Consider the following 12,151-nt stretch of genomic DNA (forward strand, 5'->3'; position numbering starts at 1 on the left):
GCGGGAGTGCACGCAATGACTGCGTTTTGACGTAAGTGGGACGTATAGGAGGTTAATCACGCAAATCGTGTTCCACTGCGGAATCGGCCGAACGGGCTCAGCTTGAGAGCTTTCCTTTTAAGTGATTTACAAAGACTGGCGTATGAATGTCAACAACATTCAAGATGAACGTGCAGTTTTTTTTTCAAATTACTTTATAAATACCCTAAATTTTCTCACCTTGCTGAATAATGCTGACGTCACATGTGTGTTTTTTTGAGTTCTCATTTTTTTGTGAAGCATGTCCCAGAGTGTCGCAGAAGGCAAAACGAAGATGTCGCGTCATCAAAATTGCTCAAGCAAGCACGCACGTTCTTGAGTGACACGGGCAGGAAGGAATTGTGATGCAGATAAAGCACCTCCTAATATCTTTTCTTTATTTATTTTGTACTACTCGCTTATCAAATTTATAAAACCTATTTTGCGGTGACATTTTTGCAAGCCTCACTTTTCACATGCTCCAGATGCCACCATTTCTGCGAGCGAAGGCACTGGGGTATATGCGCATTCGTAGATGCTTTACTCATGGTTCCGTCGTATCTCTCTTGCAGGCTGAAGATGCCGACTCGGAAATTTACGGCACCGCTGGAATCCGTTACACCAGCATCCGGGGTCAAATAGCCGACAAGTAAGCAAGCGCGCATTGTGGCGGGTTTTGTGTGCGACGTCGTAAACAAAGCCACAACGAGCGCGCCGCGTACTTGAGATGCGCCGTGGCTAAACAAAACCAGCTGTGGGGTCACTATGATCGCAGCGATACTGTTCACTTGAGGAGAAACGGGCGCGACGCAGTGACTTACAGGAGTTACAGTAGACAACGAATCTCAAGAACGGGAATCGCGTTGCCCCTTTAAAGTGTTCAGCCCCTTTCGTAAGTCGTCTCAGTGTAGTGCGATTTTTCGATCGCATGCAACCTCTGGGCGACCACTGGGCGACCACTGGGCGACCTCTGGGCACACTGATATCGGCTGGTAGTTGTGTGTAATGTATACGAACGACTGCCTGCCAATGAAAGCTTGAGATCTAAGCTATGAACACTGCGTCCGTGGGGAGTTATACCGAACCTATTCGAGTAAGACCCTACTCCCATTCAGTTTGGCTCAGTCGAATCCAGCGCGCGGTTGAATCTCGGTTGTTTTGAAAGGTTGTATCGTAAACGTAAATTCTTACATGGTTCATTGAAATTTGCTTAAAGCAAAAGTTCAAGTTGCCCACATAAAACTTGTGCGCGGACACGAGCGCTTGGGCTCAAGCATGGGCATACAGCCGACCGCTAAAGGTGACGTCAAAAATTACTCGCGGTAAACATTGAGGTGACGTTTTCTATGTGCAGTAATAGCCCCAAAGTAAAACTTCACCGTAGCTGGTGCACTGGCTGTTTAATTTACACTCTCGTAAGCTCTTACAAATGCCGCACACTTTTTTTTTTTTTTGCTGAGCAGAGCCTTTTGCTCACCCACGGCTCTCTTACGCACTGTCCACGCAGGAAATGCGCGAAATGGTGCTCCAAACATGAGCCTACGGTTAGCCGTGACCGACATTTCACGTGTCGTCTGCCGATCGGGACACTTTGAAAGGTGTTTCTTTAGTTGCTTCGTATAGGCGGAAAACTGGAGGCGTGCTCTTACCTTAACGCTGGTTGCTCAGAAGTATTTTTACTGAGCAGTGGCACCTGAACGAACACCGGCCCGCCGTGTCTCGAGGTGGCTCGATGGCTCGGAGAGCAAAAGTGCGGACGCCACCTCACGTTCTCGTGGCGTGGCTTGCGCAGGCTGCGGCTGGACCCGGAGACGGGCAAGGTGGTGGTGGCCACGTCGGCGCACGGCCTGGACCGCGAGACTGCGCCCGAGCACTTCCTTACGGTGGAGGCCCGCGACGAGAACGGCCGCGGCAACCGCAACACCGTCCAGCTGCACCTGGTGCTCGAGGACATCAACGACAACGCGCCGGCCTTCGTGCTGCCTTCCTACGAGGCCCGCATACGCGAGAACGCGCTGGACTTCCGCACTCCGCTCGTCGTCATGGTGAGCATGCGACGACGTGCCCTGCTCGGGCGTGATGGAAAGTTGGTCGCAAAAAAAAAATTGGTCCATGGCCAACTGGAGGAAAGTATAGCGTGGACTGATGCATCGGGAGGGGGCGCTGCTGAAAGGCACGCGGACTTTCTGAGAGCCTTTGGGTGTTGCTTGTACATTCTATCGCATGGAAGTGTGTTTTCTTTTCTATATTTGGCACAGTTAAGCCGAGTTGGAACAAAATTTCGTGAGTAATCTGAGCTTCAAGTATAATCCACGTAGTAAAGAAAAGCTATAACTTTTACGTTTTTAGCACACGAAAAGGGACGAGAGACAGATGTACGACGCGGACGTCTCTCGTCCCTAAAAACGTAGGAGTTATAGAATACCAACATGCCCCAACCTACGCTCTCTAAAGAAAAGCTATATTAAGCAGTTTGACGCGCCAAATTAAATCACTTTCTGGTTATGAGGCACGCCGTAGTGAGGTACTCGGAATTTATTTTGAGCATAAGGGACTCCTTAAGATGCCCCTAAATAATATCCGTAATATCTGAGCCACGAGTTCAAAAAGCAGAAGATTAACGGTTCGCCGATCTACCGGATACTCGTAACATTGCAAGCGCGTGTTCGTAAGGATCTTATTGCATGATTCATGCACGTCCCTCAGTAAAGATAACGGAACAGACATTCCGCGAGCAAGCTGACTTTTTTCGCCACCCATGAATGAATGTAACTTGAAACTGAGGACTGCAGCCGAAACTTAACTTAGAAAGGTGATGGTTTGGGCTAGTGGGTTTTCCATGAGGCCACAGCCTCACGAAATGAAAAATAAGTTAATAAAGTTAATAAAGTTAAGTTAATAAATTACGAAAAAAATAAGTTTTTTTTCGGCAAGTCTGTGATCCGAGTATTTTTGCTCGTGGGTGTACGTAGTTCGACACGAGAACAGCTAAAACTCGTTATAGTCTAACTACGTTTACATTCAACAGAGACACACAAAATTGTGCGAGTCATTGAGGTATTATTATTATTATTATTATTATTATTATTATTATTATTATTATTATTATTATTATTATTATTATTATTATTATTATTATTATTATTATTATTGCTGAGTTTTGCTTCGTCAAAGTGGGGCGTTCATGCCTGAGCAGGCTACAGTTGACGCGTCAAGTAAGTATTGACGGAATGTGCCTTTGCATTTCCAACTGCATATTCCATCTCTGGTTAATATAAAGTGCGAATAGACCGGTACTTTCTGGTGTTAAAGAGCCGCTTTCGGACTTGACTTTCCTGCTTGCTTGAGCAAAATGAGACAGGAGGGACGAAGAAATGAGGCAGTTAGCTTCTCTTAGAAACATGAATTGTCCCCAAAACTTTTCCTCTGTGAAGTGTCAAATTGAAGGTTGTGAGGCGGCGGTGTGTTCACAGGAGAGCGAGCGAGGGAGAGCAATAAATATGCAAAAACAACGCCAATCTGTGGGCTTTGTGACTTCTAGGTTGCACAAAGCACTGCGCAACAATTGTTGTCATGGTACGGCAAAGCCATTTTTTCTAGAACCGAGTATAAAAATATTTGTCCAGGTGCGAATCTAGTACCGTCTCGGAACATTAGCGATCGCTGGATGCAGTCGTCTGTAACTCTTATGCAACCTTAAGATAATCGCGCTTCGCATTTTCTCTTTTGTTTAATTATAATTACCTTTACTTCATTTGCGTACACTGTACACACACACACACACTTCAAAAAACGAAGGAGACTTGACGCTTGTACGCTGCCTCCGCTCGGGCCGTATGGCATCGCCTGCTACCAGAGCCTTCAATAAAGTAGACAGCAGGTAATAATTAACTTTACCCTGGTGAATTATGTCAGCTGTCGGTGTCAGCACCTATGATAAAACCTATCATAGGTGCTCATGTGACATTGTCTTTACCAACAGAATATCTGCCCATAGCAATGGCGTGTTTGTTTGCGCGGGGCTCGATGGCAGGCTTTGCATTTTGTTTATTGATTCCTCTTACTACGAATGCTGTCAGCTAGCTATCAGTCAAGGTTACTACAACGAAGCTGTATATGGCTAGCCGATTCGTCCGTCCGTCCTTTTGTCGCCTGTACGCCGAAAACTCCTCCGGCGCAACCCCATGCGCGTGCGCGAGACAAAAAAAGTGAGGCGCGCGATTGGTTGCGCCAGTAGTGACGTCGTTGCTCTCCGTCGCAGCCGAGCACGCGTGTAGCAGTTTCTTTCCGGCTCCGAAATGGGTAGGCCACGCGATATACGTATTCCCGAGGAACAGGCAGCTTTCGATCAGCAACTGCGTGGGCAGAAGCGGGGACAAGCTCGTCGAAGCCGTGCCGATGCTGCGGCCCGGGCACAAGAACAGGCTCGTGTAGCCCAGCGCGAGCAGCAACTGTGTACCGAGCTCGGATCCGGCAGTCTAACAAGTCGTCGTTTAATGAACCGTCCGAATTAATCCAGTGATAAACATCGAGGCTACACGTTTCAGCTTTGTTGGTTAACCATCTGTACGGAGTGCTTGGGCGGTGATTATTATTTTTTTGTGGGTGCACGCTGTTTAAAGACCTCTGCCATAGTTTCTTTCGGACCAAAAAAAAAACAATTTTGAATTATTTTACAGGTATTGATAGTGTTATACAGCGTACTCCATTTTTCTCTCGGAGCTGGTGGTAGCTGCACACACACACAAAAAAAAACTTGTTATCCTTGGCTTTGTTAAATGTATTATCTACCTAAACAATCATGTACTCAAGTTTTTTTTCAGGCATGTAGATAATATATACCAGAATTGTGTTACCTTTTGTACTGTATTTCTTAGTTCAGGACACCGTATATATTTAAGAAAAAGCCATCAACCATCGCAGGTCTGAAAAATTGTCCTTCGTGTTGTTCTATTACAAAGATGAAGTATGATTTGCGTTCCTTAAGTGGCTGGCGCCGTTGCCAGTCTTTGTTCGTTCATATAGCAAGAGTAGTGAAAATGTCGTGGCTCTGTTGTCGAGATGGTGTATCTTTAGCGGTAAAAGGTTAGCACATTGTAATAAATAATCGGTCGCAACATCACCCATTTCCTCGAGCATATCAGAACGTGTACTCAACTGCAGCGTACAAGCCCCTGACGTGTTGCTAAACATTGTGCAGGCTCTAGACGCCGACCAAGCTGGCGGCCCCAACAGTCAGGTCCGCTACCAAATAGTACACGGGGACCCTGACAACAACTTCACCATCGACGAGGTCAAGGGCCGCATCAAGCCTAGGTTGCCGCTGGACTTCGAGCGGATCGCGCAACCCAGGGGTGATGTGCGAACGTTTAACCTTCTCGTTCGCGCCTACGACATGGGTAGACCGTCGCTCTCGAGCAACGTTACTGTGGTCGTCTACGTGCAAGACGTCAACGACCACGCTCCCGAGTTTCCCACAGACTTCGTGTCCAAAGCCATTCCAGAGGACATCCAGGAAGGCACAGCCGTGGTCCGGGTGCTCGCTGAGGACCGTGATCACTCGCCCAGCAACAGCAAGGTTGTCTACCGAATTCAGAATGGCGCACAGGATAAGTTCGTCATCGACGCCCTGACAGGTGTCATCTCCGTGGCGCCCGGTGCCAATATGGACCCGGATAGGACGTTTCCCAAGTCAATACTCTACAGCCTGCAGATCCTGGCTCTCGATGGTGGCCTCGGGGAACAGCAGAAGTCTTCGATGGTTACCGTCAACATCTCCATCATCGACGTCAACAACAAGGCACCCAGGTTCGAGGAACCTGGCATCGTGAACCTAGTGGAGAACAGCGTTCCGGGTCATACTGTTGCCATGGTTCGCGCCACCGACCAGGACGATCGGCCCATGCTCAGGTACTCGTTGTGTCATGGAACTGCTAGCGAGGCACGGAACGAAGATGGCGGCCTCGTAAGCGAATTCGATGCTGAGCACAGCTTTGAGATAAACAACATCGAAGGGAAAGTCATGGTCAAGTCTAACATTGACCGGGAGGTAACGGAGTCTATAAAGCTGTGCGTCAAGGTCGAGGACATGGCCGCGGCCACACCGGGGCAAACGGCGACAGGTGAGTGCTGTAAGGCTGCTTAGCAAGTGGTGCGCATTCGCCTCATTTGAGAAAATCAGTGCCAGTGTTGCTTCACAAACAGAGAGTGCTAACACACCATTGCCTTCGTTGTATGGAACGTAATAATTAGCAGGGGTTTTTACCACTGACGCTGATCGCTGATGACAATTTTTTTTCGTAATTTACAAGCAAAGGCCAACAGCACCAGACGTATATTTAAATACATCTAACTGGTTTCCAGTTTAATTGATTAGGTGCTCGAATAAATAGCTCCGAATTTCATCGTGAAGACCATCAGTCAATATGAGAAACTGAGCTGTGGTCTGCAACTCAGTCTGCAGTTGACAGAATAATGTTTAGATTTGTGGCCGAAAATGCACGTAAATGTGCTTATACGTTATGGCTAGCGCAGTCAAAATTCTGTGAAGCCGTGCTTCATTTATTCAGGCCATGGTATACGTTTGTTAGGGCGCTGGTATCACGTCATTTGCTCATGTCGCTTCCTTTCCTTACACAATTGCTTACAACGGATGAACTCATATGTACTGCACGTATCGTTTTTATTGCAGCAACACTTACTGTCAACGTAGTCGACGTCAACGACAACAGACCAAGCTTCAAGAAGTCTTTCTACCGCCAAACAGTCACTGAAAACTCAATGGTTGGCGCACCAATCGTCACCGCCAGAGCGATAGACGCGGACAAGAACAGGACGGTATATTATTCTTTGGAAGGGAAGATGGAATACCTCGCACTAATAGGAATTGACCGCAAAACAGGTACGTGTTGTCTCCTGCTTTTTTTCTCTTACCTTATTCAATATTATGACTAACGCTCAAACGAGGTGTACAACCAATAAAGACGGATCAGCCGTACTGCAAGGGGTTCGTAATAACTGGACGAGATAACTGCAATTTTTGCTTGTTGAATAAGAGTTATGTAAGGTAGGGTCAGAAAAAGTTTAAACTGTAAGAAAATGTGTTGCTGTGCCGTCTTAGAACACATTTATTTAAAGAGTCCGCATAACGTTGATTTTATGCACGCTAGGTGTGGGGTTGTGGGGTCATTCCCCACCGGCGGCAAGTTGTTTCTTCATCCACTTTCATTTCCATTAATTTATCGTTGCTTTAGTTCATTTATTAAGCACAAGTATTTCCCCTATGTTGTCCTTGGTGTCAGGGTTTGTTGGCTTCTTATGATATGAATAATAAAAATCGGGCCCCTCGGTTAATCCACTTTCTTCTCGTTCGCTACGGAATGCGGCACTCATTTGCGGGAACCGTAGGGCAGGCACATATACCAAGAGGCTTCTACTGAAATGCCGTTTTGAGGAATACATATTGCCACAAGCCCCATGCAAAGAAAAAAAAAGGAAAAAAACGCCAAAAATCTGACACACTGCTCGGAATCATGACCGCCTCTCTTCCACCTTCATAGGTGAGGTGACCGTGGCAGACAAGATCGACCGTGAGGCATATAGCTGGATAAACGTGACGCTGAAGGCGACCGACTCGGGCGTGCCCCCATTGTCTGGAGCCACTGAGCTGCAGATACAGGTACTGGACGAGAACGACAACAACCCTATCTTCCGGCCTGGCCCCTCCGAGTTCGCTGTCTCGGAGGACGCCCCTCTGGGTGCCTCAGTGGCAGCCGTGCAGGCGGTGGACGCCGACGTCGGCGAGTACGGCCGCATCACGTACGCCTTGGACGCTGCCGGCACCGACGGAAAGTTCAAGATTGACAGAGACACGGTGAGTGCACGGCCGCCTGCGCCGTTTATCCTCTCGCCACTTCAAGCGTTCTGTATCCGCACTCGCGTTCTTAATTACGCTCGAATTCTTAATGAGGCGTCACGACGCCTCATTCCCGACGCCTTCAGCACTTCTCCAATCAACCTGACGATTTAGTATTTCATCCTGGCTACATGCCGCGGGGACACAGTCGGTAAGCTTAACCTCGAGGTGCAAAGCTTCACCGCGAGGTTTTCCTGAAGCTACAATTCAGAGATTTGTTTGACAAGCGCGTTCCGTTTGAATATATCGTTTTCATTCCTAGACAAGCGAAAACCTGTTCCGTTTCTGTCCAGTTTGACAGTCGTACTGGCTATCTGTTTCTTTTTTGACAACGTGTATAATGAAATAGTGTTCACTGTAGAAAACAACGAAAGCAAACAAATGAACAAAAACACTGCATAGTAGGTCGACTGCAAATGACTATTCTTGTTTATAATAAAGGACTGTTCTCTCCATACAGGGTGTGATCACGGTTACTATGCCTTTGGACAGAGAAGAAACTTCCTCATACTCACTGATCGTTCAAGCATGGGACAACTACGAAGCCGGATTTGGGACGGACGAGAGCAGGAGAACATTTAAGCAGGTAAAGAAAGAACAATGCTCATGAGGTTGAAATAGTCTGCCTTTTGTTTTTTTCTTCTACAATTCGTAATTTGGTTGCTAACGTTGTCAATCGAAATTATTCGCCTGGTCCTATGTCATATTCATTTGCATGCTGTCGATATATGGATAACAGTGGGAACGCCTACAGTGACGTTTCACTTCGTGAACGCGGGTTACGCGCCAGCGTGTGGACACCGCGAACATGCACAGCGAGCACCACGGCGTCGAAGCACAAACGGAAAGGGCGCGAACTCGGTGATTCTCTTCTCTGCCTCCAGGCGCCTTTCTCCTCCGGCGCCCGCTTGCCTCACGGCGACAAACGTAATTTAGCCGATTTCACAGACGGGGCATCTACGCTTGCGCGTTAAAGATAAAAAAAAGATAACCTGGCGTAAGGCATGCGAGGTCTATTTCATAGTGGAAGCGTGAAGTCAGAATGTACACAGTATCAACGAGTAGTCAACGCTGAAGATTTTCGTGATATGCCTAAACTAAGGCGTCCCACGGCGCTTACACTATTCGTACATTAGAGGTGGTAGATGATGATCTCTTAAAGGAGGCAGCAAGTAGCTAGTCATTAAGTGGCTTTCGAATTAAATCTCTAAATACTGTAGGGACACCTTTAGCTACACCTCTGTTCTCAACACCATTGTGTAACTACAAGAACTGAGTAAGTCGTATTGCGAGTTATTTATACAAGCATTCATATGATGCAAATAACAGCACCTTTGTGTGTGTGGGTATGTGTTGTCGTTGATTGTTGTCTATCTAACCATCAGCGCTGCCATGAAAAAATCAGAAATGTTTCATCCTCATCAGAACTTAATCGGCTAAGTGTCGATTAAACGGTGCGTCTTTTCATATTTTTTTGTTTCATATTTTTTGGCTGCAGATTAGTATACGTGTACTGGACGTGAACGACGAAGCACCAGTGTTCGTGCGCCAGACGCATTGTGCCGAGGTCACGGAGTTCATTCGCATCCACGAAACAGTGTTCTTGGCTTCAGCCATGGACGCTGACGACCCGACGACGCCGAACGCCAGGATAGTGTTTACCATTCAGGCCGGATACGAAGCCGGTAAGTGGACGCGACCGAGGTTTGTAAGCGGCGCTCGCAGCTCCAAGAGATTTATGTTGATAATGAGATCGTATAGATAACACTGCCTTAAGTTCAACAATTAAATGAGCCCTAGTTCGTATATCACGGCACCGTGGTTCATTTTGGCAGCATAGTAACAAACACTGTAATACATGGACAAAGAAAAGACACAGGACAAAGCGCTGCCTTGTCTCTGTCTCTGTCTTTGTGTGTGTGTGTGTGTGTGTGTGTGTGTGTGTGCGTGTGCGTGTGTGCGTGCGTGTGCGTGTGCGTGTGTGTGTGTGTGTGTGTGTGTGTGTCTATACGTTCGTTGATGTCAAAAAAGCGCTTGTCGCTGTTGGCTTTCCCACATAAAGTGTCTTTGTGGGGAGAAGCACGCTTTAGAGGATCAGATTGTTTCTCGGGGTACGGCCTACGAATTGGAAACATTTGTGCGCGTGGGTATCAGACCTCGTGCCACGACATAGTGTTCCGTTTTTCACAAAACGTATGTGTAGCGGATAGAGTTCAAGCTGTGCTCTCATTGTGGTGTCTACCTGCAGTTTCACGAGCTGCAGCGGTTTAGGGCGCAAAGTAAACATGAGGCTCCAAATTTTAGACTGGAGATTCGAAATGATCTGGAAGCGCGTCATCCACTTCATTGAACAGTGCCTAGGTTGTAGTTGTACGTTGTAATGCTGGATGCAGCAAATGGTGAGGTACAGGGGGAAAAAGCCGTTTTACCGTCACATGCGATTCTTGAGGTGCATTTTGAAGGCTACCCATGCCTCTGAGGTGAACTGAAATAAACCTGTGAAACGTGTTCGTTACTGGTGGCTTTCCCACCGTAATGGTTAACATGAGGAGAAGCCTTCTTCAGTGCTCTTTTCTGTGAAAGGCTATCGCTGAACTTTGGGAGTACTAATGCATAACCTTCGCGATGGCTTGGTGGCTATCACATCCTGCTGCATCGCGAGTTCGATGCTCGGCCCTGTTCGTGTGGGGAGAGTGGAAAAACATTTGGACATCGATGTTTATTTGCATGTTAAGGAGCGCTAGTGATAAAAATTATACGAGATTCCTCCCCAGCGACGTCCCCAAACAGTGTCCTTTGCAGTTTTGTAAGAATCTGCCAATTATTTCATTATTATCGCCTATGTTGGTAAGCTTCGATTGTTATCATGTCAGCACTATAGGTGCTTGTTAATAACTTCACATACACAATCAAAAGAATATCAGTCGCTATTGAACTTGTGCCCACGCAATTATCCGTTCATCGCTCAACCTATTGCGCCAACAGCCATCGGGTGCCTGCCTACATGCGCTAAAGTTATGAAAGGAAGCACACAAGAAGCCACGCGTAAATATCAGCTCTAAGTTCAATGAACTCCTGAATTTTATGCTTAACTTAAGGAGCCACCGGGGTGATCTCAACTACGGCCTTGAGACTAAGCTTTTCTTCGACTTACATTTTTCTGTTCGTGAGCTAGAGTTTTAGGATACGCGATTCTGTGGTAGGCACGTTTTCGCAGTTTCCATCAGTTATTAAGTAGCAGCTTCTATATTAGTTACATACATGCCGGCACATCAGCCAAAGCTGTGCTTTTCGCCTGCTGCACTCGATTTTTGTGGTCATTCGTGGTGCACAGATCTGTTCGAGGTGGAGTCCTTGCCAGACAACACAGCCCGTGTGTCAACACGCTTCTCGCTCCGGGGTCGTGTGGGCAACGCAACGGTGGTGCTGCGGGCGCAGGACCAGGGCCTGCCGCCGCGCTCTTCGGTGCAGATGTTCAGCGTCTGCGTATCCGACGTCAACGACCACAGCCCGGTGTTCGTCAGGCCGCCACAGAACCACACCATTCGGATTCCCGAGGTGAGCATAACCTCCTGACATGCTTGTGCCGGCGTGTGAAACTCCAGCATGGACTCGTGTGAGACCACGAAATATGTGTGTTTCACTTCAAACTATTACGCTCCATTACGAACGAGTAGTGTATGTCACAGAGGCACTGTGCCTTCACCCACAGTTGCACCACCTATTGCACTTAACGTGCAGTACATGTAATCTCTCAGGTTTCACAATCATATTAACGAACATCTCTTACTTTGGAAAAGTGAAACGTGGCGTTAGCAAGAACAGAGAGAAAGAGGGGATGCTATTTACACGCCGTGCCCGTCATTAACATAGGAAGTTTAACAAGGGAGCTCTCTTAGTTGGGCGTTATTGGCTCATACTACAATACGAAGGATGGTATCGCAAAATTGCATCTTTATTAGGATATTGAAACGTCGTTAACTCGTGCATTGCAGTGAGGGGTGATGCAACAATGAAGGGGCACTGGACCTGTTGATTGTCGTCATTTAAAAGTGTTAAGGCGTAAGCGCTGTTTGGGACGCGCCGTGTCAGTGAACCAAAATAATGGTATACTACTGAACTAACGCGGAAAGAATGTGCGAGCAAGTAGGTCAATATGAAGCAAATTTCCCAAATAAAGTTGTAACCAAAATTAGTCTAATACTAAAGTTCATTTTA

The 12,151-nt window shown here is 47.1% G+C and overlaps 1 protein-coding gene across 2 annotated transcripts in view; it reads left to right on the forward strand.

Moving 5' to 3' along the window:
• Window positions 1-12,151, forward strand: part of Cad88C (cadherin 88C) — a 167,400-nt gene that overhangs the window by 137,071 nt on the left and 18,178 nt on the right. For both annotated transcript variants that reach the window (XM_075687797.1, XM_075687802.1), the window contains exons 15-22: window positions 591-667; window positions 1,811-2,063; window positions 5,219-6,140; window positions 6,710-6,919; window positions 7,578-7,891; window positions 8,394-8,519; window positions 9,432-9,618; window positions 11,268-11,491. In XM_075687797.1, the coding sequence (XP_075543912.1) occupies window positions 591-667; window positions 1,811-2,063; window positions 5,219-6,140; window positions 6,710-6,919; window positions 7,578-7,891; window positions 8,394-8,519; window positions 9,432-9,618; window positions 11,268-11,491 (2,313 nt within the window). The remainder of the gene's footprint in view (window positions 1-590; window positions 668-1,810; window positions 2,064-5,218; window positions 6,141-6,709; window positions 6,920-7,577; window positions 7,892-8,393; window positions 8,520-9,431; window positions 9,619-11,267; window positions 11,492-12,151) is intronic.

The sequence above is a fragment of the Dermacentor variabilis genome, chromosome 1 (genome assembly GCF_050947875.1).
Source record: "Dermacentor variabilis isolate Ectoservices chromosome 1, ASM5094787v1, whole genome shotgun sequence".
NCBI classification, from domain to species: domain Eukaryota; kingdom Metazoa; phylum Arthropoda; class Arachnida; order Ixodida; family Ixodidae; genus Dermacentor; species Dermacentor variabilis.